This window comes from Aedes albopictus, chromosome 2 (genome assembly GCF_035046485.1).
Source record: "Aedes albopictus strain Foshan chromosome 2, AalbF5, whole genome shotgun sequence".
Taxonomy (NCBI): Eukaryota; Metazoa; Arthropoda; class Insecta; order Diptera; family Culicidae; genus Aedes; species Aedes albopictus.
In genome coordinates, this window is record NC_085137.1 from 156,785,401 (window position 1) to 156,812,773 (window position 27,373).

The following is a 27,373-nucleotide window of genomic DNA, read 5'->3' on the forward strand; positions in this document are numbered from 1 at the left end:
TTTGCACGCCAGGCGGGAATAGATGAGGATTTTCTCAAAAAGGTGTGAGAAAGAGAGAGCGGGGTAAAACGAGCTGAATACACTGATTTTCAGCATCGTGCGGTCAATGACACCCTCCATATCTAGAAGTATACACGGAACCGCTAAACTACCCAAAATTAAGTTCTTTTGACGCAATTCCATAGTTCGGCCCAATAAGCCAAAATTTGAGTAAATCGATTAAACTCACGCTAGGTAGATTGCCTTTACCCCCAGCTAAAAAATATACTCAAGAGTAGGTAAATTCAACCTAAGACCCCCCCCCCCTCATTCAACTCAATTTTGAGTAAACCGACATTTACCCAAAATTGGCTTATTGAGGTCAAGGACCCCCTTTGGGTAGATGCAGACGTAACACCTTGAACGATTTTCATGGAAATCCATCGCCCAGTTCACACTACCATCACCTGGTGGAAAAGTTGCACGAATCACTGTGTTGTGCAATATCGTCAACAGAAGGCGCTAGTGTGAAACGTCAAACGCATAGAAAAACGATGCGCGCGCCTCTTGTTGTGAAAGCCACAACTATGAAAATTTAAAATGATCTTTAAAAGCGTGGTCGATGTAAATTTTGCAAGTGTTACGTCTGTTTGTCTGTGTCCATATGTTTTTGACAACATCGGTGAGCTAGAGAGGGAAAACAACCTAATTTTGGATAGCGAGTTTATTCGATATACTCAATTTTGAGTAAAATCGACCCAAATATTAGGTAGTTTAGATTTTCCGTGTAGAGATTTTTACAGTTTGGGCATGGTACACAAATTACGTAACGCTAAAATCGGCCATTTCAGACCCCCTTCCCCCCTATGTAACGCTTTTTGTATGAAACCCCAAATTTTTTTGTATGGATCGTAACGCAACGCTGGACTCCCCCCTCCCCCTCTAGCGTTACGTAATTTGTGTACGATGCCTTGTGTCAAAAAATCATTCGACTTCATCCACTCCGAGCTGAGATATTCAATTCATTCGCGTTTTATACCTATTTTTTCCCACTGTGAGTTCAAGCTGAATACCCGCAAGCTAACCACTATGTAAGGCCCTAATATGAAGTTATATTATACTGTATCAAATACACCCCATATCACAGTACTTTAGTTTGCCGCAGTAGTGGTATCTGCCCGGCTGGCTGGTTCAATCACGAAGAAGAGGGGAGAAGTTGTGTCCCCCGATGAGCCCGACGAAAGGTCCCGGTTTGCTTTCATATATCAATTTTGATGACTGGTCAATAATGCGTTTTTTCACTCCCGCTGTAATTCGTTACAGCTTAGAAGCTCGAATCGGTCAGTCAGTAGCTCTAGAAACCGGACGACGACGACGACGGATGTTATGGGGAATGGGGAGTAAGTTGATGCCCCGAACAAAGCTGCTAGTGTGGACAGTTTTATGTTTTGATAAATTTGTTTTTGATCGGTGGACGCAGTTTTCTGAGGGAGGGGTATTTGAGCGAATGTGTGATTGATGTTTGTTGACGTTTTCAGTAAATTCTGGGAATATGAAAGTCAGCGTAAGATGAAGATGTTTACTGTAGCGTAATGAGTCTATTATCAATTTGCCGTCGATTCTTTCTGATTCATTGCATAATCAAAACCAAATGGTTCTAAGAGTGAGGGTAAAGCATTTGCTGCATCAGCAACTTGTTTAGACCTTAGATCTGCTTATCAAATTAACTACAAGTTCCATTTTCAAATAACTTATTCCACTACGATCAATCACATTCACTCATTACAGCTGATCCTTGAGCACCACGTAGATCGAGTATGAAGTTTGAGCCACATTTCCGAATCTTTCTATGTCCATGTAGAAAAATTTCGCTGCTGTGATTCCTTCGTTACGCTGGGCTCGGAAAAGGATAAACGACAACGCTTTCTGCACATCTAGTGGCAGGTTGTACCACTGACAATCAATGATGGCTCGGGTTACTGCTAAGCTCTGAGGAAAAAATATGCATAATTGTTGGATTACTAATATGATAAGCGATTTACTTGAAAAACTTACCTCACTAGTAAGCTGTGTTAGCAAATCACATAAAGCATAGGTTTCTCCAGTTAGAGCCACGAACAGCACCATCAAGCTTATGGCATCAACACCTAGATTCTATTGAGAAATGGAAATAATTTCTGTAATATATAGTTTCAAAAAATAGCAATTGTAAATACTCACGTTTCTCATATACAAAATCATAGAAATCCAAATAAGTACGCAGTCAACGATCTGAATGACCATGGCCAAATTGGCGATTTGTTCCATAAGTTGGATGCACCTGAAATTCACAGAAGAATGTAACAATCAAACACTTCAGTCAACAACTACGATTACCTCAATGCATCCACATGTAGATCGATGATTTCTCGCAGCTCATCGCGGATGTCTTCCTTCGGAAGTTCGTGGAGCTTGCTGAGTCTTACGATTATCAGCCGGAACGTCAGTATCGTACATCGGACGGCACAAATCATTACAACACCGGTCACAGCGAAGAACGAAGCCGAGTAGTAATGTGCCAAGCCCGCCAGGCCAACGTACATCACATAGTGGGCGAAGTTTCCTCGAATGTTCAGGCCGTAGAATCTTGAAGAAGTTGGTAAAGTTAGTGAGGAGGTTATAATGAGACGCAATATAGCTGGAACCAATTTTATTTCCTAATGTTATTCTATTTTTTCAATTATCTTGAAAAAAATAATAATTAATTATTGAATGGATTTTTATTTACATAATGTCGTGACTGGGATAGAATCTGCTTCTCAGTTTAAGATGTAATTAGCGATAACTAAGAGATTTCTTTGCCAATTCTTTGCCGTGCCCGTCCTCGGCCACGTTCCCCATTTGCCAGATCGTTCTGCACCTGCGCCCTTCTTGCACGCGGCCCTCCAGGTATTTTTGTACCTTCCGGATCTCTTGCAAACACCAGCTTTGTAGGGTTGTTGTCCGACATTTTCACAACATGCCCTCGCCCTGCCTATCGTATCTCTTGTAGGTAGCAGAGAAACACGTGTTACGGAAAATTGATTTATTACAGTGAAATTACAATTAACTTGACGATTGGTTTTGAACTGAACCGGCTGAGGTGAAAAGCCTCATATTTATACCCCACCAGTTGTTTACTCGGTTGCCGTGGTTACCATTTCGATGATGATGATGATGACCACGACGCATGCGCAATGTTATTCCGGAAGTCATAAACTCCCAGGCTACTAAGTTTTTCACACCCCCTCTCAATCCGACATTCCTAGGTAGGTCGTCCACAGTTGGAACCGGCTGGCTTCCAGGGATTTCGTGAAGAGATCAGCCAGTTGATCACGAGTGCCGATTGATTCAACGTTCAGCATACCACTCGCGACCAGATCCCGGATGAAGTGGTGCTTCACATCGATGTGTTTGGTCCTCTTGCTTTCCAGGTTCTTGGCCATGCAGACACAGCCACGATTGTCCTCGAAAATCGTCACCGGATTGGCAACGATGTGCAGGTCCTCCAAAATGCCGCTGATCCATATGGCTTCAGTTGCCGCTGCACTAAGCGCAACGTACTCAGCTTCGCTTGACGACAACGATACGGTGGATTGCTTCTTGCTGCTCCATGACACGGTACATCCATACACCTTGAAGACGTATCCGCTAACCGACTTTCGGTCCTGAAGGTCGGCAGCCCAATCGGCGTCGGCATAGCCGACGAGTGCTTCTGCTTTGGTGTTCCTCCGGTAATGCAGGCCACGCAACTTTGTACCGCTTAGATAGCGTACCACTCGCTTCAGAGCGTTCCAGTGCACGGTCGAAGAATCTTGCTGGAACCGTCCGAGATATCCAATGGAATAACACACGTCTGGCCTGACGCAGAGCATGACGTACATCAAGCTACCGAGCAGCTCCCGGTATGGCTCACCGGCAGTAGATCCACCACGAGGCAATTGGAGCCCTTTCTCCATCGGAGTCCGAGTCGGATTGCACTCGGTCATTCCAAAACGTTGTAGAACCTTTCCGATGTTCGACCCCTGCGATAGTTTCAGGGTGCCTCCACTACGGTTGTAGTCGATCCGCATTCCAAGGAAATGCCGCAACTCCCCGCAATCGGTCATGGCAAACACCGAGGCCAACTTCTTCTTCAACATCTTGATGGTGCTCAGGTTTCTTCCCGCAATGAGAAGATCATCGACGTACAGTATGATGTACACTTCGTCCCCGTCCTGGTACCTCACGTATAGGCAGTAGTCCCTCTTCGATCGAACAAAGCCCAGCTTCTCGATCTGGCTGGTGAACTTTTGGTTCCAACACCGCGGCGATTGCTTGAGACCGTACAGCGACTTTCGAAGCCTGCACGCCATCCCCGGTGATGCTGCGACGCCATCTGGAGCACTGATGTAGATGGTTTCCTTCAATTCACCATGAAGGAAGGCAGTCTTCACGTCCATCTGGTGGAAGAAGAAGCCTCGCGGACGCCCACCGCAAGGATGATCCTGATCGTCGCTAGCTTGGCTACCGGAGCATACGTTTCCTCGTAGTCCAGTCCCGGTTTCTGCTGGAATCCTTTCGCGACGAGTCGGGCCTTGAATCGCACATCTCGTCCGTTTTCGTCCTCCTTGATACGAAAGACCCACTTGGTCTTCAGTGGCTTCACGTTGGTGGGACATGGCACTAACTGCCACACCTGGTTTTCCTCCATTGAGCGGAGCTCGTCCTGAATGGCTTGTATCCAGTCCTCTCGATCGTCACGATCCAAGGCCTCCTGGTAGGTTTCAGGAACATCTAGTTGGGAAGGAAATGCGGCAGAGGTTGCTTGGAAACCAGTAAAAAAATCTAGCAACTTACCCGGTAACTTGCGCTCCCGTTCGCTTCGCCTTGACGACTCGCCCTGAGCATCGCGTCTCTCTGTTTGCGAAGGGAGCGCGGGGGTAGAAGGTCCAGCTGAATCGTACTCTTCCGGTTCGTCGGAGTCGTTGTCCGTTTCGCCGTCGCTAGCCTGCTCGAAGATCGCCGGCTTCCCCGGTGGTTCTACATCTGCTACAGGCTCTTCCACAGGTTCATCTTCCCCCTCTTGCTCGTACGATAGTAGCACTACTAACGGTTTCTCATCTTTCTTTTCAGAAGCGTACGGGAAACAGGTTTCGTCGAAACGAACGTCACGAGCAATTACCACCTTTCTGGTTCTTCGGTTCCATAGGCGGTATCCGTTGGGAGCGTAACCGATCATGACGACTTCTTGGCATCCAATTTCTTGCGGAGTTGAGCTGGTACCCACGCGTAGGCCTTGCATCCAAAAACGCGCAGCTTCGACAAATCCGGTTTGGATCCGGTCCAACATTCCGCCGGAGTGACGCCTTCAGATAATGCCGCCGATGGACTGCGGTTGATGAGGTACACCGCTGTTAGCGCTGCTTCACACCACATCGATTTGGGCATCGACGAATCGATTAACATGGTCCTCACTTTTTCCACCAGCGTCCGGTTGAATCGCTCAGCCACACCATTCTGTTGCGGCGTGTAAGCGACTGTTGGTTCGACCTGGATGCCCTTCCGCTTGTAGAAGCCCTTCTGCGCGGTCGAGCCATACTCCCGACCTTGGTCCACGGTGAGCTTCGAAATCTTCATCCCGAACTGTGCGGACACGAGCGCTTCGCACTCCTGGAACTTCTCGAAGACTTCCGACTTCCTCTTCATCGTGTATATCATGGCGAAGTGCGTCTTGTCGTCAATAAACGAGACAAAATATCTCGATCCATCCCATGCCGGCGGGTCAATCGGACCGCAAACGTCCGAATGGATTCGCTCGAGTGGTCGCGTCGCCCGTTGACGCGTTCCGTCGAAAGGTTCCCGGCACTGCTGTCCCTGGGCACAGGCATCGCAGAATCGATTCTGTCCAGGCTTGAAGTCCACACCAGTCGCCAGCTTCTTCTGCACGATTTTGGCCATTCCACCTTGGCCAAGATGCCCCAGGCGCCGATGCCAGAGCTGGTTTTGCTCCACCTGACAAACGTTAGCAGTTGAGTGACTCACCTGGATATCGAGTTCGTACAGGTTGCCCTTCATCGGTGCGGTTGCGATGGTCACACCGTCCTTCTTGAGCACGGCTTTGCTCTTGAGGAACAGCACCTCGACGCCAGCGGCTGCTAGCTTTTTCACGGAGAGCAGATTGTCTCGAAGGTCCGCCACGTACAGGACTTTCTGCACGTTGAGAGGCACGCCATGGTTACTGTAGCCATTAATCACCCCTTCTTCCTTCGCAATCAGGTCCTCACCGTCCTTTGCCACGCTGATCACCACCGGGCACGGCAGCCGTTCCAGCGAGTCGAAAAATGTCGTCACGTTGAGCAAGTGATCGCTCGCCCCGGAATCTAGCTTGAAGTGGATCACGCCGCCGCCGTTTGATTTGGATGGTTTATCACGGTTCACCATGAAACTCACCCCTTTGTAGCCCGTGGCAGCATGCACTTCCTTCTTCATGTGGCCGGTTTGACCACATCTGTGACATTTCCCTTTGAATTTGTCACCACGCTTGCTTCGATGTTGGCCAACGAACGCCGCCGCTCTGTCATCGACGGTTTTGCCCATGCGGTCAGCACGCTTTTGCTCTTCCGCAAGTAGCCGTTGTTTGACCAAATCCAGGTTAAGGTCCTCCTCCCTGAGATTTTCCAGTGCCGTCACGAGGGGATCATACGAGTCCGGCAAGCTTGAGAACAGCTGGGACACGAGATCTCCGTCCTCCAGATTCGCACCGGCCGTTTTGAGTTGCCTCACCAAATCGTCGAACGCCAAAAGGTGGGACCGCATCGAAGCTCCCTCCTTCATCCGTAGGCGACCAAGCTGTTTCCGCAGGAGCGTTTGACTGGCCACAGACTTCTTCGCGAAAACGTCGCTCAGGCTTGACCACATCTCCTGCGCACTGGTTTTGTCCCGGACAACTTCCAAAACTTCATCCGCCAGGAATCCAACGATGAAACTTTTCGCTTTCCGATCATCCTCGTCGAATTTTGGCTTCGCCGCCGCCGCTTCTGGCGGGTCCTCCGTCAGGGTCCGCAACACGCCAGCCGAATCCAGGAACATCTTGACGCGAAAACTCCAATTCTCGAATCCTGGTCCACCGGAATACTGGGGAATTCCGTGCGCAATTTCCTTCGGGGTGCCCATAACCTCTTGTAGGTAGCAGAGAAACACGTGTTACGGAAACTTGATTTATTACAGTGAAATTACAATTAACTTGACGATTGGTTTTGAACTGAACCGGCTGAGGTGAAAAGCCTCATATTTATACCCCACCAGTTGTTTACTCGGTTGCCGTGGTTACCATTTCGATGATGATGATGATGATGACCACGACGCATGCGCAATGTTATTCCGGAAGTCATAAACTCCCAGGCTACTAAGTTTTTCACAGTATCATTCCAGATTTTATGACCTTCCATAGTTCAGGTCTCGGAGTTTTTTACACCGTCCATCGTCGCTTTGATCAGTCTAGTGAGCTTTCTGTAGAAGCCGTTCTGATCCATTATTTTCCGTAGCTCTGTGCGGTCGATACTGGCGTTAGTCGCCTTGACATCGATGAACAGGTGTGGTGCGTTGGGACCTTGTATTCGCGGTACCTTTGGAGAATTTGCCGCACGGTAAAGATCTGGTCCGTTGACGAGCGACCATCGACGAAACCGGCTTGATAACTTCTCAAAAGCTTATTCACTTTATATAAAAGACCACGTAAGACGATCTGAGATAGCACTCTGTAGGCGGCATTCATAATTGTGATCGCTCGGAAGTTCTCACACTCCAACTTGTCACCTTTCTTGTAGATGGGGCATATGATCCCTTTCTTGTACTCATCAGATAGCTTTTCTGTTTCCCAAATCCAGTCCATTTGCCGGTGCAGGCTGATGGCCAACTTTGCCGGACTTATCTCATCTTGATGAGTTCTGCTGCGATACCATCCTTACCAGCTGATACCAGCTGCTGAATAGCTGACATTACTTCCCTCAACGTGGGAGCTGGCTAGTTGTTGCTCCCTGCTGTACTGACGTAGTCATTGAAGAAATTTTCTTCCACTGTCTTGGTCCTCCATGCCTGCATTTCCCACACCATTCAGGTGTTCGTCGTAGTGCTGCTTCCATCTTTCGATCTCCCCACGTCCGTCTGTCAAATGCTTCTTCCAGGCAACGATTTTTCTCCCGGAAGAGGGGGGGGGGTCTGCTGTCTCCGGATTCCCTTATATCGTTCCACATTCTGACGAGTCCCGTGTTGCAATGTGGCTGCCCTGGTTGCGTTCTTTTTTCATCTATAGTCTAACCAATCGACATTACGGTTCAATTCCACATACCCAACGTTGCTATCAGCTGTGTTGTTGATGGTTGCTTTTATCGTACTCCAGCAGTCCTCGAGAGGGGCTTTATTAAGATCGCCCTCGTCCCGCAACGCTACCTCGAGAATCAATCTGTGTATATGCGGTGGTGACAGCCAATTCTTTTAATTGCTCCAGCTTATACCGAGGCCGCCTGTTTTTTTTTTTTTTTTTTAATTTTTGGCGAGTTTTTACCATTACCAAGTCCAATTCCACCTAGTATGCCTTAGGTGGATTCGTGAAGATTATTTAATAGCTTTCTTCTGATGGATTTATGAGTTTAATCTGTTTAATCTGGTTCTTTCCAGGTACAAGAGTTTAGACTAGGATTCAGGAATTCAATCTTCTCCATAAACTCCATAGACTTCTCCACAAACTCCTGAAGGGTTTCAGAAGAAACCCAGAAGGAATTATTAGAGAAATTCCATCAATCCAGAAGGTTTTCCACAATGAATTCTAAAAGGATATCTCGAAAAAACTTTCACTGAATTCCCAGATGAAACTTCTGTTGAATTCCCTCAAGGAACAACTGATAGACTTAAGAAAAAAAAACTTCAGGAGAATCCTCAGATTAATTCCAAGAAGATTTTCATAAAATAACACCAACATGACTCCCAGCAACTTCTAAAGGATTTATTGAAGGAAACATAGCAAGAAATTCCAAAGTCGAATAAAAATAGAATCCAGCAAAACCACTCGGATGTCCTCGAAATCAAATGATCAAAAAGGAACTCCTGATATATGTTTATCAGGACCAAAAGACCAAAAAGAACTCTTGCCGGAAAAGTACAACTAGCGGAATTTCTGGATAAGTACCAGAAATATTCCTTGGGAAAATACTAGGAGCAACTGTTACGGGTATAAATATTTGTTACAATTATAAGACAGAATAATTGTTAAATGTGTTATAAATTTTATTTCATTTTGAGTTGTAAATATTCCCCGATTTTAATACACATTTATAGGGTTCTGACAAAATATGAAATGCAATCCAATATTGATTGCCAATTTTCAGGCTATTTCGGACAGCGGTCAACCTTCCGATCACAGGATGACGAGGTTTCATATTTGTTCTTGGTCCATCAGTCATCCTAGAGTTTGTGTTTTGTATGGCATTTGGCCTTTTAGTTTGCAGCACCTATTGCTGCTTTCATAGCTAAGTTTTGTCTAGGAAAACTAACCCTAATCGGGCATCCCGTTTCGGGTTTTATCACTAGAGTTCTATGACTTGAAGTCTGTGCCAGGGAAAGGTTTACGTCTCCAGTACGCCCGAAATGGCCTGAATGTTGGCAATCGAAATAAGATTGCGCATTTCATGGGCCCGTATACTACCAGAACCCTATAAATGTCAATTACTACAAGGGGAATATTTACAAGTTAAAATTCAACATGTAACACAAAGAACGCACGAAAAATAACATATTAAACAATTATTCCATCTTATTAATGTAACAAATATTTATACCCGTAACACAACTGGTGATGCAATCTTAGAATAACTTCTGAAGAAATTTCAGAAAGACATTATGGGGAACCCCAGAAGCAACTCCTGAAGAAATATCAGAACGAATTTCTGGAGATATTTTGGAAAACAGTATTGGAACAATGCCCGTAAGAAATTCTGAACCATCGGAGGAACTTCTGCAGGAATTTCGAAAAAAAACAAACCCTTGGAAGGTTTTCAAGAGGATGTCATGATTAATATCCAGAGTGATAGATTCCGATTCCTGTTGGAATTCCTAAATGAATCCCAGAAGGAATTTTCAAAGAGACATCTGGGTTGATGTAAGAAGGAACTCCTGGAAAAATCCCAGGGGTCAGAAGCTCTTTCTTCGAAGCATAATTATCGAATTCCAAGTGAAATGATACCAGTACAGAAAAACAGACGTATTACTTGGAACCATTTTTGATAACAATAATCGTCACGGAAACATAATCTCTTAATGCTACTCGCACTGCGCAGTAATGGTCCGAGAGCCGTATCTGTAAAACTGATTCACGCCTAAACTATTAGTTCTAGCTATTATGGTGTCTTCGGGGAAGTTTCTTCATATTTTTGAACTTTCTTTTCAATGCTATAAAATTAGGGTGGTACAAATTGTTGTCAAGTTAACAATATCAACTTTTTAGTTTTCCCATATAGAAGAATTAAATGTTCTACAAAATTGAAAAACACCTGAATCCCAACAATTTTGCCACAAAAACATATTTCTATCTCTTTTAGTTTCAGAGATATTATTTTTTAAAAAAACAAGTTAGGGTGACTACTCAAAAAAAAGGTTTTCTTGCAATAACTTTCAATTTCTTACCAGATGCTCTCGAACAAACTAATGTCGTTTATGCAGTCTTTCACCGTCTTACAAAACAAAGAATTCAAACAAATACAAAAGAAGAGTTTAGTAACCAATCAAGTTCAATTGAACAAATGACAAAACTATTCAGGTTAGTTATAAATTCCTCAAGATGTTTATATTGACTTTATTTTTTGCATATAGTTGCACTGTGTACACAAACTTACTCGATTTGTATCAAATTGAATAAGTTATAGCAGAGCTCGTATGGATATTATCTTTCAAACAAATTATTTGTCAACTTATATGGTCATTCAAGCTTTTGGATTTTTTTTTCATTTGACCTCATTGTACCCTAAAGGATTTCATTTGCGAATTTGAAATTTATATAGTGGCAATGGCGAAGTACAGTAAGTTTTGGAAAACAAAACAAGTTTTAACGACAGTTGCAGCAATGCCACATAGTGCCACCGACTGCACGCATTGGACTATCGGAGATGGTCTCTCGGGTGATTGTTTACGTAATGTGCCAGCTGGAAGACAAGCCGCACGTTATTGCCGAAAGAGTCACTTTCCAATAGCTCAATGCTTCCGTAGCCGATTGATTGAGGAGAAGCATTATCTATCAAAGTTTTGTACTAATCGGGTGAGACTTTTGCATTCTGGGGGTCATAATTTGGACATCTACAGGTAAATAAGCCAATCAAATTCGATCAAATGAAGCACACATTTCCATTATTTTGAACATTCCAAAGTTTGTTCCAAAGCATTCAGGACCCTCATTATGCCTATATTTTGGACGTCATTAAATCTTGTTTGTAATCAGGCTCAAAATAGCTACCTATGGACTATGTTGGCGCATATCCTAATCACTTGAGTGACAAAGATGAATAAGAACTGTGCCGTTTTTTTTTTCAGTCATACAAGTGTTTCAGCTAGGGAGCTTTTAAGTTTTTGGATTTAAACATTAAGTCACTAACAGTTTGAAGCACTTTGAATATGAGAAATTTAATATTGAACTCAGTTGTATAGTCGAGAGGTAGAGTGCGTGCTTCTCAATCAGCAGACCAGTGTTCAAGCCTACACATTTACAGTATATCAATATATTGTACCCATCCCATTTCCTTTCTATTTACGAGGACGTCGGTGAGTCGCTGGCATCTCGATAAATAGATAATCATTTCTTGTTTACTATCCCGTCCTATCCAGATAACGTATTTCTTATCGTTTCAGAGAGCGACCAATGGCGCTTAAGCCTAGGCTTGTTAGCCAGGACACAGTGAAAATGCCTGTGCCCCATCCCTGGAGTGAAAAGGCCCATGGAGTGACAAAATCTCTTAGCTACGTCACTCCCAACGTTTGTGTTAAATATATTAAACACTTACACTCACACCAACACATCTACATGATCTACCTAATTACACTTACACAATCTGAATATTGTTGCATCTCTCGCTTATAGTGATTCCCAAATCAACCCAGCTCCCAAATATCCAGCTCCTTGACACCTATGGGGGCGCCGGTGAGTCGCTGGCCTTTCATAAAGTAGGTGTCATATCATCACATCCTTTCCTTTCCTTGTAACGGAGAAGATGGGCGTGGCCGGCAGTGGAAGTTTTCATGTCTTTTTTACTTCAACCTCTGATTTGACAGCTTTTTCTTCCCAAATAGCAATCCATAAGCAATTAGAATAGGAGTATTAAAGTTTTAACATGACAACTTTCAGTATGCAATCTACGAATTACTCCGTTACCACGCAATGCAACGCAACGCATTTGACCCCATTGTACCCTAAACTTCTAAATTTCATAGGATACAGAAATATTACTAGTTGGGTCTTCATCAATATTAACTCACATCATGCAAAGAAAATTCAAGTTGAAGTTGTTTTAATTTAAAAACCCCGACGTTTTCAGTTCAGGGATCGAGCCACGCCAAAGCGATCTCGTGATGAAGAAACTTCGCTTCCGACGGAGCAACCATCGAAAATCTTCTGCGGTACTGGCCAATCGGTTGGTAACATATCAGTTGAACCTGCTGCTAACGCCAACGATAACTTCTGGGTGTATTTGACTAGAATATCACCCGAAGTCTCAGAAACCGATGTCCAAAATTTGGCCAGGGAACGCTTACAGATCGATAACGTCGTTGTCAAATCGCTGGTTCCAAGAGGAAAACCGCTCTCGACTCTATCTTTTGTATCCTTCAAGGTCGGAGTGCATAAGGATCTGAAATCGAAGGCAATGGATCCGACAACATGGCCCCAAGGAATACAATTCCGTGAGTTTGTTGACCATGACGCCAATGCTCGGAATTTTTGGAAACCAATCCAACGCTTAGACCCAGGAGCAACGTCCGAATCGCAGCCAACGTCCCAATCTCAGCCAACGTCCCAATCGCAGCCAACGTCCCAATCTCAGCAATCGTTCCAAACTCAGCCTACGTCCCAATCTCGGCCGCCGGTCACTCTTCAACTATCGACACAATGAATCGACGCCCCGTACCTCGCAACCGTTCATCTAGATCTACCGATTCGCCCCAGTATTACTTGACTGTGTACTACCAGAATGTCAGGGGCATTCGTACGAAAACCAACGAACTTTTCCTCAACCTATCATCCTGCGACTATGACATCGTGGTTCTCACGGAGACGTGGTTGCATTCTACTATCTCGAATTCCGAAATTTCTACGTGTTACAACATTTTCCGCTGTGATCGGAGTTCAGCTACCAGTAACCTCGTACGTGGTGGTGGCGTTTTGATTGCCGTGAAATCCTCTCTCAGCTGCAGGTCTGTTCAAGTGCAAGACTGTGAGAATCTTGAACAAACCATCGTGTGCATCAAGTTGAAGTGCTCATCGTTGTACGTGTGTGGCATCTATCTCCCACCAAACTCTCAAACAGCATTGTATGCCTCGCATTCGTCAGCCATTCAGCAACTGTGTGAAAACTCATCTGAGCAGGACATGATCGTCGTCGTGGGTGATTTCAACCTTCCTCGCCTTACCTGGGAGAGGGACGATGACATCAACGCTTTGCTGCCGTCTAATGCATCATCCGAACAGGAAATTGTTTTAGTTGAAACAATGGTTGCTTCCAGTCTCCATCAGGTTAACACCTTCCGCAACTCGACAGGCCGCATACTGGACTTGGCATTCGTCAGTGAACCGGACGACGTAGAGCTGTTGGAACCGCCGACACCCCTCCTCAAAATTGACGACCATCATAAACCGCTCGTGCTTCGGGTCGACACGAACATCGATCTCATGCAGCATGCGTCGAATCCCAATCTACATGAAACCTATGATTTTCGGCATTGCAATTTCGCTGAACTCAATGCGACCATCTCCTCCGTTGATTGGACTGGGTTGTTTCACGGTAAGACCACTGATGAGACGGTATGCATATTTTACGAAATATTGCATGGAATCCTGAACGAATATGTCCCGCGTAGACGAAGTAGGTGCCATCCATTTAAGCATCCTTGGTGGACTTCCGAGTTGCAACATCTTCGTAATGTGCTCCGCAAAGCTCGTCGGCGTTATTTTCGGACAAAAACGAATGAAAACTTGGAGAATCTTCGCGCCATTGAAGCCCATTACAACGAATGTCAAAATGCTTCATTTCGAAGTTACATCTTACGAATGGAAACGACTGCCAAGCAAGATCCCTCGTCTTTCTGGAATTTCGTTCGTAACCGAAGACGTTCTAATCGGATACCGACTGATATGACTTTCGAGAATCGTACTGCCGACTCCCCTGAAACATTAGCCGATATGTTTGCGGATTTCTTCGAAAATGTGCATTGTTCTAACTCGCCAACGTTTTCGCCCGACAATCTCAGACAGTGCCCAGTATTTGATCTGAATTGTCCGCTTTTGGAAATAACATCAGCTGATATCGTATCAGCCCTAAAAGAACTTGACGTTTCTAAGGGGCCAGGCACCGATAACCTTCCTCCAATGTTCCTGAAGGAATGTTCAGAATCTCTGCAAAAACCTTTGTGCGCTATTTTCAACAAATCGCTTCGCGACTGCACATTTCCGGAGCTGTGGAAGACTGCATCAATTCGTCCAATTTTCAAATCCGGCTCTTGTCACGCCATTGATAACTACCGTGGTATTTCCATTCTATGTTGCGTTGCGAAAGTGTTTGAAAGCTTAGTTCATGGCGCTCTGTATACTGCGGCTCAACCGTTTATTTCCGAGTATCAGCACGGCTTTGTTAAAAAACGATCGACCACCACGAATTTAATGACATTCACAAATTTCGTCTCAAATGCGTTCAGGAACAAAGCACAAGTTGATGCCATATATTTCGACTTCTCCAAAGCCTTCGACAGAGTTCCGCACGATCTTGCTGTTGCTAAGCTAAGTCACTTGGGCTTTCCCCGTTGGGTAACAGATTGGTTGCATTCCTATCTGACTGAACGCAAAGCATTTGTTTGTATCAACGGTACGCAATCTCGTCACTTTTCCATCACTTCAGGCGTGCCTCAAGGCAGTGTCCTAGGACCTTTAATTTTTGTGTTGTTCGTGAATGATCTCTGCTATCGGCTGAAATCTGAGAAAGTTTTGTTTGCTGATGACCTTAAGTTGTACAGGACTATTTCGTCGCTCGTTGATTGCTGCGCGCTTCAGACCGATGCTAACGAGATTCAGCTGTGGTGTTTAGAAAACGGGATGGAACTGAACACCAAAAAATGCAAGTGCATCACATTCACCCGGCGTTCCTCAAGCATTCAATTTGAGTACGCAATTGGCCCGGATATTTTGGAACGTGTTGAATCTATTCGAGATCTAGGAGTCACCATCGACTCTAAACTGCAGTTCAACGATCACATTAGCATCACGACTGCGAAAGGATTCGCTGCTCTAGGATTCGTTCGTCGCTGCACCCATAAATTCCGAGATATTTATGCGATGAAAACGCTTTACTGTTCGCTCGTTCGAAGCGTTTTGGAATACGCTGTTTGCGTGTGGTCTCCCCATCACACTACGCAGATCATCCGAATGGAGAGAGTCCAACGCTGCTTCATTCGGTACGCGTTACGTCAACTGCCCTGGTCCAATCCTGCAGACCTTCCTGACTATGGTAGTCGCTGCGCCCTGATAGCATTAGAGACGCTCTCTTCTAGACGCAAGAATTTGCAAAGATTGTTTATATTTGATCTGTTAGTAGGCAACATTAACTGTCCGTCTTTGTTAGAAAATGTGTCTTTGTATGCTCCTTCCCGACTTTTACGTGACCGTGACCTTCTGTTTGTTAGATTTTATAGGACATGCTACGGCATCAATAATCCATTAGACAAATGTATTCGTGCTTTTAATAGTGTTTGTGCTCTGTTCGATTTTCATATTTCAAAGTTTGTCTTTAAAAATAGGATTAGGAACTTAGATTAATATGCAGTCTGGGGAATTTGTATTACAATTCAAGACGGTGATAAATAAATAAAATAAAAAAAAGTTTATAAGGGAGCTTGGGTAAACTAAGCTCTAGAACTATATGCCGCCGCCACCTTCCGTCTACGAGGCTATGCGCAAACAACATTTAGGATATTTTTGTTGTACATAAGCAACGGCTCATCGTTTGGAAATGTTTGGAATCGGTGGTATTAGGATGAGAACAACTCATATTTGTAAGAGTGAAAACTCATATATTACCAATACTGTGAGATCAAACTCGCCAAAAATGGTTTCTTCAGAAATAATCCATGTGTATTCAATTATTTATTTAGTTATTGTACCGTAAAAATCATTAATAAAAACAAAAAAAAAATACTTTGAAAATATACCGTTGCCTAAATGACCCCACAATACCCTAAAATTCCAACATTTTAATGATTTTTTGCATGTAACGTTGAGGCGATGGTATCCCTCAATAATAAAAGTGGGTAAATGATTTTTTTTTATGGCAGGAATTAAGTTCGTACAGGTAAACCTTCATCACGCAAAATGTGCTTCTGCTGTGTTGAGTCGAAGGTTTCAAAAAGAAGGACTGGAAGTGGCGCTTATTCAAGAGCCGTGGTCCAATAAACGAAAGATTCTTGGTGTTCTGACACAAAATAGTAAACTATTTTATGATGAGCAACAAGATTCTCCCCGAACCGCTGTCTTAGTACGCAAAACGTTAAAATGCTATCCTACACCGTGTCCAATAAGTTCTCATACAAAATCAAATTGAATTCATTTCACATCTGTAATTAGGATTTTCGAAGAAAATTTATTTATTGAAAGGCCAACTAACACTGATCAAGTGCAGCATATGTTTTGGAATTAACTGTCCTTTATCCTTCTCTGCTGATCGCTTATGTGTCATAAGTCTTTTTCAGCTGGCACGCACGCCATTTCTTTGATATTTCGTTACATTTCAACAAATAATGGTTCAAAGTTGAAACTAATTAGGTTCCTGTCTTCACCATTGCTAGTAGTAACTATGACCAGAAAAGAAAAAAAAATATGAGACTCTGTATTGGTGGAGTACGAAGCCAATAAAACGGCTACAAAATAAACATGAATTAAACAAAAATGTTCATTTACCTGTTTTAATAGGATTTGTTGTTTTAAAGAAGCATGGCTGTATCTTAACTTGTTACTTCACAATATTCTCACTTCTAAAACGTTCTTGTATCCCTATTGTGGTAAATTTGGTTCAAAATTTACGTTCAATGATGTTTATCTGTGATATAACGATCATTTTGAAGAAAATCAGCTCAAGTTAAGCTTACTTGCAAATTTCTTATCATTTCATCACTAAAATTGTATTGTTTTAGCCTTTGTATATCCATTTGGTACAATACTTGAGATAAAAACTAAAAATTAAACTCTATGGACGCTATTTAGCTATCGTAGAATGAAAAACTTTTTGAACATTTTTCTTGCGTGCCGGATCCAACAGATTTCAGAAAACGGAAGTGTACTGCTTGGCTTATAAAAACAAATAGAAAATAACGTTATTATATATGATATCCTTTATTTAATCAGTATTATGTAGCCCTTCAATACATGCATTCACTTTGAAAATATGAATCACAGATGTGAAATATAATTATATTTTTTAAATTTGTATTTTGTATGAGAAGTTATTGGACACGGTGTATTACAGAGTTTATCAGAAAGGACATTGTTGCGGTCATGGTAGAGGTACCAACCACTAGAGGTAAAACTGAGATCGCTGTGGCTTCAGCTTACTTTCCTGGTGATGTTCCTGAGGTACCTCCTCCTGAGATCGCATCATTTGTTCAATTCTGTAAAGAAAACAACAAATCGTTTATCATTGGCTGTGACGCCAATGCGCATCACACGGTTTGGGGTAGTACAGATATTAACAGTCGAGGTGAGTCACTATTAGAGTATCTGTCTTCCAACAATATAGACATTTGCAATAATGGTGATAAACCTACTTTCTCAAATGTAATCAGACAAGAGGTCTTGGATCTAACACTGTGCAATGCTGCAATCTTTGACAAGATCACAAACTGGCACGTGTCAGATGAGATTTCTCTATCTGATCATAAACACATAATCTTCAATTGGAGTGGTGGAGATTATTCTAGAACCGCATTTAGAAATCCCAGGAGGACAAACTGGGATCAATATGTAGAATTGTTGAATACGCATTCATTTACAATGACTATTGATTCATCCCAAAAGTTGGAATCATTTTCTCAAAGGGTAAATGAAAGTATCATCAATTCCTTTAACGGAAGTTGTCCCACCATACAATCGTCTTCTACTAGAGACGTGCCATGGTGGAACTTTAAACTGGATCGCCTTAGAAAATTTTCTCGTAAAATGTTCAATAGAGCGAAACAAACGGGAGATTGGACTCAGTACAGGAAAGCCCTGACTGAGTACAACAACGAAATACGAAAATCTAAAAGAAAGTCTTGGATACTGACATGTGAAAACATAAACAGCACTCCTGTAGTTGCAAGACTACAGAAAACGCTCGCAAAAGATCATTCTAATGAATTGGGAAACCTGAAGCGCGACGATTGAGCTTTTACCAAAACTCCTCGTGAAACTTTGGATTTAATGATGGAAACCCATTTTCCGGGTTCGGTTCTAAGTGTGGATTCCACTGATACTATATCTCTGGAAGGTGAAGGATGTCCTAGTATAAACTCTTCGGAGTCAACTAGTACAATAAACACCACCTCAGATTTAGCTGATGAAATCTTCACGAAGGCCAGAGTGGAAAATGCAATTAGATCTTTTCAGCCTTTTAAATCTGCAGGAGTTGATGAAATATTTCCAGCACTGATTCAAAATGGAGAAGCGGTGTTGGTACCATCACTAATTGAGATGTTCAAGGCTAGTTTAAGATTGAATTACGTTCCATCAAAATGGAGACTTGTAAAAGTTATCTTTATACCAAAAAAGGGGAAGCGAGACAAGACGCATCCCAAAGCATACAGGCCAATTAGTCTTTCTTCAGTTTTGTTGAAGACTATGGAAAAGGTTTTGAAGGATTTTATCAATTCTTCTTACATAAAAGAGCATCCCCTATCTGACTTCCAGTTTGCTTATCAATCTGGTAAATCAACGGTTACAGCACTTCATTCGCTAGTAACAAAACTGGAAAAAACGTTTTCAGCAAAAGAAATAGCTCTATGCGCCTTTTTAGACATAGAAGGAGCATTTGATAATGCCTCCTATTCATCTATGAAGCGTGCCATGGAGAACAAAAACTTCGACCAATGTATCATACATTGGATTTATACTGTGCTTGCAAAAAGAGAAATCACCTCTGAGCTGGGAAGTTCTTCTATAACAGTAAGGGCAACGAAAGGTTGCCCTCAAGGAGGAGTCCTCTCACCACTAATGTGGTCCTTGGTTGTAGACGATCTTCTAAGAAGCTTGAAGGAAAAAGTCATAATAGTGAGAGGAAAGTATGACGAAACTGTTTCGGAGAGAATGCAAAGGGCCCTAAACTATACACATTCATGGTGTATTAAGGAGGGCCTTAGCATCAACCCGTCAAAAGCCGTAATTGTCCCTTTCACTAGGAGAAGGAAGATCAACCTAAAAGCTTTTCGGCTTGGAGGGATACAAATTCATCCTAGTGATCGAGTCAAATACTTAGGTTTGATACTTGATGCTAAACTGAACTGGAATGCTCAAATTGAGTCCGTGATCGGTAAGGCAACAAGTGCGTTCTGGTTATGCTCCAAAACTATTGGCAGGAAGTGGGGCTTGAAACCAAAAATGATAATGTGGATTTATACTGCCATAATCCGCCCAAAAGTGACGTATGCTTCGTTTGTCTGGTGGCCAAAAACAAAAGAGGCTACCACACAATCAAAGCTTGCGAAAATTCAACGTCTTGCGTCCATTGCTGTTACAGGAGCGATGCGAAGCACTCCATCAAAAGCTTTAGATGCGATTCTCAATCTGCTACCTTTGCACGAGTACGTGCAATTAGAAGCAGAAAAGGAATTGCTGAGACTTGAACGAGTTGAAAAGTTTATGCCAGGTGATCTTGTAGGTCACCTGAGCATTTCACAATACTTCCAAAATAGGCCAGTAATGAAAATGATTAAAGACTGGATGAAATCTGTGGAGAACCATGATGTTCCTTACAAGTTGCACGAAACAACTCGTGCAGATTGGGAAGTCGGAGGTCCCACTGTTCGTCAAGGGTCAATCAAATTCTTCACAGATGGCTCAAAAGTTGGAATAAAAACGGGAGCGGGAATCTACGGCCCTGGAATACAAATTTCAGTGGCGATGGGACACTATCCTACGGTGTTTCAAGCAGAGATTCTTGCTATTTTGAAATGCGCAAATATCTGCCTTGAGGAAAATACAGATGCGCAAATATTTGTATTTTCTCAGATAGTCAAGCTGCACTAAAAGCATTGTGCGCTTACAAATGTACTTCAAAGCTTGTCTGGGAATGCATTCTTTCACTGCGCAGGTTGTGCCAAGGGAATTCAGTAAACTTATACTGGGTTCCAGGTCACTGTGGCATTGAAGGAAATGAAATGGCAGACGAGCTTGCTAAAAGTGGTTCCAATTTACAGTTTGCTGGCCCAGAACCATTCTGTGGTATATCAAACTGTACAATTAAAATGGGCCTGAAACGCTGGGCTGAGCAGAGGGTGATATCCAATTGGATGGACGTCAAAAATTGCAATCAGTCAAAACGATTTATAACACCAAATGCTTATAAAACCAAAAAGCTCTTAGAGCTCAACAAGAGAGCTCTATGTAGGTACATACACTGGCCTAGTAACTGGACACTGCCCGAGCAGGTATCACTTGAAAAATATTGGCCATATTCAGAGTGATATCTGTCGTTTCTGTAATACGGAACGTGAAACCTCGGAACATCTGCTTTGCAGTTGTGGTGCTTTATACACGCGCAGGCAAAGATTTCTAAAAAGTGGTTGCTTGCAACCCAGTGAACCCAGTGAACCATCCACCAACCAATTTTCGAGAAAATTTTGCTTTCGAATAAGCCATCGATGGTCACATGGATCAAATCAATGTGGCCAGCACCGTAAGATGGCAGACTGTACAAAAATACAGAAGAATTTATTAAAAATAAAACAAAATAATGAAAAATTTACCGATTACTCTATTGCTGAAAAACTAACATAATATGTTATTTGACAGTGAACTTTTCAAATTTTCACAGTAAAAAGTAGTATGAAACGAGCCCTTTTATTTATTTGCCCCTATTTATCTCTCCATCGCTAGTTGTCTGGATTTCTTGCAGTCGGACGAAGCACAACTCCACAAGCAAAACTCAAAACAACCGACTGAGCAACAGCAGCCTGGTCTGGCATCTGCACCTACGAGCGAAGCGCGCCATCGGAACTCCTCTCGACCATTTTCCTCACTTAAGCAATCCAAAAAGAAAACTTATCGCGCGTCTCCACCCCAATATGAAGTGGAAGTCTTCAGTTCAATCTACACAGGAATGAACTGAACGCGACGCCTAATTTAGCATATCTATATTTATTAAAGAAGTATCGCACGATAATGACTCACTTTGGTCATATAACTTTTTGATTTTGAATCATGCCGAGAAGACTTGCGCTATTGTTCGCTTCACACGGAAAGCAAACAATAGATCATCCATATCACATGATCGGTCAATGTTTCTTCTCAAAACGTAATCTAGTCTGCAAAAAGAAGAGTCAGCGCCGTTACTTGAAGTGACGAACTATACAAAGTGTGCTTTAGAGAATACAAAAAAGTCTACGACTATGTTAGTCATGTTATTTTACAACGAATATCACAATGAAATAATAGCATGAAACGAACTCACCCATTTATGTGTCTCCATCACTGGTTGTCTGTGTATTTCGACGTCAAACATATCACAAATGCAAGCGCGTACTAATTTGGACGATTAACTTCAACGCTACCGCACAATTCCGATCTTTGGCTACCACACGACCGAACCATCCCTAACGGAACTATTTTCGGCTCTAACAAACGCGTGTCATAAACTAGCTGGATATGTAATGTATCCTTACATTTGCACACCTTCGCGAATGCTTAACCCTCTAATACCCAATCCCGCCTTTAGACGGGGTATAGTTTGAGCATTCTTGTAATTTTTGTTTCGTGGAAAATCATTTTTTTTATATTTTTGGCTGATATTTAGAACTGTTCTGTATATCCCAAATGGTTCTTGATGTATTTTAAATCTACATTTTTAAAAAATCATTGAAAAATTGATGTTTTGGTCACCTTTTAGAAGTCATTGTTTATTTTGTATTGAATCGCTACAATTAACATATTTTAAATTTTTCCCAAATCATTCTATCCTTGTTTAATAGTTTAAGGGAATCGAATACACTCTAAAATTATTTTCCTTAAAACTACACGGAAAATAAAATTTTCTGTGAAAAAAATTTAAAATAATAATATTTCAACAATAATCATAAAATCTCAAAATGTTTTCATCTCAAAAAATCCGTTCCCCAAATTGACTTCCAGGAAAAATATAAAAGTGTGGGGATGTTCAAAAATAAAAATTAGAAAAATCAAAAACTGAATTTCACGAAATCGAGAATTAAAAAGAATCATCTTCCAAAACATGTTTAAATCGATTTTAGATGACGAAAAATGATATTTAGATCAAAATCAAAAATTTGGGTATTAGAGGGTTAAAAATCGCGACTTCGATTTGGTGCTCCGCGAAGGCACCACACCGGCACAGAATGATAAAAAAAATTAAATTAAAAAAATATTTTTTTTTAATTGCTCAACCTGAGAATATGGTATATGAAAAACTTGTGCAGTTAGATCTGTTCTACAAGAAAGTCACGAAAAACCCGATCTTTTCCGAATATTTACGATAAATATCACAAACTACCTTCGAAAAATGCCAAAGGTTATTCACCATGAATATCATTGGCAGTTTTCAAAGGTTGCCTATGACATTTACCTTAAATATTAAAAAAAAGTGGTTTTTCTGTGACTTTCTTGTAGAACAAGTCTAGCCGCACAAGTGTTCATATACCATATTCTCAGGTTGAGCTTATAAGATGATCTGGATGTGGTTGAATTCAGATATGCTGAAATGACATTTTTGTAATTACGTTGCGAAAAGTCTTACTTTTCAATCGGTAAAAGTGCAGTGAAAAGGCCTACTTTTCCACATTTGAACAAGAGTGCCGAAAAGTAGTACTTTTCGGCACTGTTGTATGAATGGTCAACTTGATGATTCTTCGACACTTTTCTCCACTGTTAATTAGATGATTCTGCCGGAATTTCATTCCTTTTATGCTCAGACACATCCTGCAGTTCATTAATGGTGTTATTACTTGTAAAACTTGAAGGCAAAGTGCCAGACCGAACTGGCCTGAAGCTTGAAAACTTGTGACAGTCATCACGGTCTGTCTTGGTCTGTCGGCCTACTGATACGCCTACTTGAGCAGATTACAAGCTAATGCACGTGGAAGCCTGCTTGCCTATTTTCTCATAAAGTGTTTGGTTAGCAAGTAAAGGTGGTAATCGATAGGTTTTTTTCGTAATTACAAAAAACTTTGTATGCAACTCGTTGCAAAACCTTATTTTTTCAGCACTCGTTGTATTTATCCAACTCGGCAAGCCTCGTTGGATAAATGTACAACTCGTGCTGAAAAAATCATCATTTTGCAACTTGTTGCATAAATAACTATTTCAGCACTGGTGCAATGCACAATGGGTCCAGAGCCGTAAGACAAACATATTTGTGCCCTAACCTTAAGTTTTAGATAGATGGTGTCTTCAAATAAGTTTCTTCATATTTTTCGACTTTTTTTTCTCATGATTATGAAATTAGAGTGGTTCCTCTAGTTCAGCTGATCCAAACATTTGCTTTTTAATAGTCTTATATACGTTTACAATTTGTTCTACAAAGTTGTTAAAGAACTTATTTGGAGCAAGTATGCCGAAGAAACCGTTATTCTATCTCCTAAGATTCCTAACTTATATTTTTTTAATAGAATCATGTTAATATGAAAGCTGAATTTCATGGATCACCCTCACATGATGCTTTTGAAAAACTATAACTTAGGAGTCATAAGAGATAGAATAATGGTTTCTTCGGCACAACCCTAATTTCACAATAATGAGAAAAAGGTCGAAAAATATGAAGAAACTTTCCCAAAGACACCATGTACAGGGGATACTCAAAATAACTGGGACAAGTAAAATTTTTACTTTTCAAAAAATGTTCAACTAGCAGTAACTTTTCGAAAAGGGCATCAAATTTTCTCAAATTTTAACTGTAAGTTCATCAATTAGGTGTGTATCAGTGGTCCAATTCTGGAAAAGATCGGGCTATTCTTCACGAATTTAGGAAGATTCTAGAAAAAGGTATAATTATCCGATAGCCAACTTTGAGCTGTTATATCTCCGGATTCAATGAACCGAATGCAATGAAATTTTGATCATTTATGACTAATATAATGAACTTTGAAAAACATTCGACTCAATTTAAAATTATTAATAAGAAAAAAAGTTATAGCAATTTCATTACTCTATGATTTTTTAGTAAATTTATTTATTTTTAATATGCATCCCATTACTTTTTCAATTTGATACCGGCCATTTGATTGCTTTTCTTCGAAACATAAATATATTCAAGTTAATTAGAGGAAATTTAAATGAACTATAATTACTATCTAGAATTTTGAAACGATGATGAAGTTTTGGATAAATTGGTGTTTTATTAGAAAAATATTCTAATGGTTATAATTTTCTTTCGTGTGAAGAATTTTAAGTTTAGTCAAAAGTTTTTGAAAGTTCATTATATGAGTCATAAATGATCAAAACTTCATTGCATTCGGTTCATTGAATCCGGAGATGTAACAGCTCAAAGTTGGCTATCGAATAATTATACCTTTTTCTAGAATCTTCCTAACTTCGTGAAGAATAGCCCGATCTTTTCCAAAATTGGACCACTGATACACACCTAATTGATGAACTTACAGTAAAAATTTGAGAAAGTTTAATGCCCTTTCCGAAAAGTTATAGCTAGTTGAATATTTTTTGAAAAGTGAAAATTTTACCTGTCCCAGTTATTTTGAGTATCCCCTGTATCTAAAACTTAAGGTTTAGGCACAAACATTTTTGCATGCATTTTTGTCTTCGTAAATACGTCTCTGGACCCATTGTACCATTGTAATCAGTAGGTCGGCTCCAGAGGCACCGTCTCCTTCATTTGGGAAATTTGTGCCATAAACGTGCAATGGTAACTTAGTTTTTCTTCATCTTAATGTTCGTAAAGCACTTCCACAATTATTGATTAAAGGTTTTTTTTTGCCTGTCATTGCATAAATGTGTATAGTATATTGTGAGGCAAGTACAATGCTACACTATGCTCAGGGAACGGGAATCAAACTTTTAAAAAATAAGCCGCAACGTAATGTAGAAACAATAGTTTCTTATGCTGTTGTGACCGAATTTCTCTCTCTAAATGCACGTAATTAACGTGCACTGTACAGTCAGTTCTAGCTTAGCTAAGCTTATAAACCCGCATCATGCTTACTCTTGTTCCATCATCGTAACATACTCTGCTTTATCCGTTCCATTGTTTCCTTGATGTGTGATAAAAATTACCACACTTTGAACCACTGGAGCTACAGTGAACAAGCTGACGCATCCCATTATGTACAGGAAGTATCCCTTGGATTGCTTGTTGATCATTTTGTTAAAGTCCAGAATGATTTCCTTCAACTTCGAATCTGCTCCAGGAGAAAACGCTGCAAAAGGATAACCAAACCTCAAACTCCTATTCACAAACATTCACTACAAATAATCACTTTTCCTATAAATTCTCCGGATGATGGCAACCAAATCTTCAAACTTGAACCGATGCCAGGCAAAAATGGAAATCCGAATCATGATGTGCAACTGGAACAGTAGCTCCGACAGCCCGCGTATCACCAAATCCTGACTGCGATAGCCGAAAATGATCTTGGGAAGCACTATCATGAGAAATTCCCACAAAATTGTCACTTGAAACTGCAGAAACTTTCGCTTTCCACCGCGTAGGCCATAGGTTTCCATCAGGCGGAGAGCCAGCGGCATCACGGCTTCCGGTTCAACTAGCTCGAAGTACTTCATTTTGGCGTGGGGGCACACTACTCGGTCGCGCGATTGCATGATGAAGTGCTTTTATTTGTGATTTGAATGCGATTACCAAGTCTCCAAATTATGGCATTCAAACGAGGTGGGCGGTTCGAGATTCCCTAAGCCATAATTATCAAAGTTGTCTTGTAACGGTTTTGGAGAAGGGCGATTCTTATTCTGTTACGAATGTATTCCAGAGAAAGTGGTTTTAAAGTCAAGGTTTAATAATCGATACTGTGTAAAGAACAAATTACATCCGATGTCCACTGCACGCCCGACGAGTGAACAATGACTAATTAATATTGTCGTGCGGCCGTAATGTGAGAGATCACGCAACATGTTTAATTGTTGACTCTGGAATATGATATTCTCAAGCTTCGTGGTTCTATGTACCCAGTGGAGCCACCATTTGATCAAAAGCGAGGGGTCTGCAAAAATTGTTGTGGCTCTAACTAACGGGAGGTCCATCAATTTGAGTATCCAAATGCTTTTTCCTAACATTTTTGGAGAGGACTTTCAGAAAATCGCTACTAAAAACATTTTTGAAGACAAGGTGTAAATAGTTGGCCGGTCCCACCGAGAGTTATTCATTGCTTCTGAAAGTTTGAGTTACAGCTAAAATGTTTTTTTTTTTATCTGTATTGACGAGATTTTTAGCCCTGGGCTAGTTCATCTCGGGACCCACGTTTTACTTCCCTTCCGAAGGAAGAGCTCACATTTTGTGAGTTTGTCGAGAGTGGAATTCGATCCGAGGGCCTCGGCGTGATAGTCAAGTGTTCTAACCATCCAACCAGATCCGCTCCAGGAGTTCTAAAGAAGGTTCAATGGCGTTCCAGAGTATGCTGAAGGGTAGGGAGGATGGTGGGGTCTGTGGGCTGTAGGAGGAATTTCAGAGCATTATTAGTAGTTTCAGGCAGTTTAACGTGCGCTTCAGGGGCATTCCAGAGAGTTATCAGGGGCGTTTCAAAAGATTACAGGTAGACTTCAGTTGGGTTTTAAAGGTTTCATGGTTGTGTAAAGTAGGCAGAACAGAGAATCCTTCGCGAGTATATGAGGAGCAGATTTCAGCTATTTTACCGAAGCTCCCGAAAAGCCCCCTGAAACCTCCTAAGCCCTATGAACAGTCCCTGAAAACCCCGTAAAACGACCCTTAGA

The 27,373-nt window shown here is 41.7% G+C and overlaps 1 protein-coding gene across 1 annotated transcript; it reads right to left on the minus strand.

Moving 5' to 3' along the window:
* Window positions 1-924: 924 nt before the first annotated feature.
* On the minus strand, window positions 925-26,563 carry LOC109424203 (uncharacterized). The gene is made up of 6 exons (XM_019699292.3): window positions 25,909-26,563; window positions 25,635-25,848; window positions 2,356-2,604; window positions 2,200-2,299; window positions 2,035-2,133; window positions 925-1,968 (listed from the first exon to the last, which is right to left on the minus strand). Exons 1-6 carry the CDS (start codon window positions 26,249-26,251, stop codon window positions 1,762-1,764), a joined length of 1,212 nt encoding a protein of 403 aa, XP_019554837.3. The 5' UTR covers window positions 26,252-26,563; the 3' UTR covers window positions 925-1,761.
* Between the last annotated feature and the right edge of the window lie 810 nt (window positions 26,564-27,373).

Coding starts and splice junctions, on each gene's coding strand:
- LOC109424203 (XM_019699292.3), bottom strand. CDS start 26,251: ATGCAATCGCGCGACCGAGTAGTGTGCCCCCACGCCAAAATGAAGTAC. Junction 25,849..25,908: donor CCGGAGAATTTATAGGAAAA/GTGATTATTTGT, acceptor ATCCTTTTGCAG/CGTTTTCTCCTGGAGCAGAT. Junction 2,605..25,634: donor GTTACGATGATGGAACAAGA/GTAAGCATGATG, acceptor AACTTCTTCAAG/ATTCTACGGCCTGAACATTC.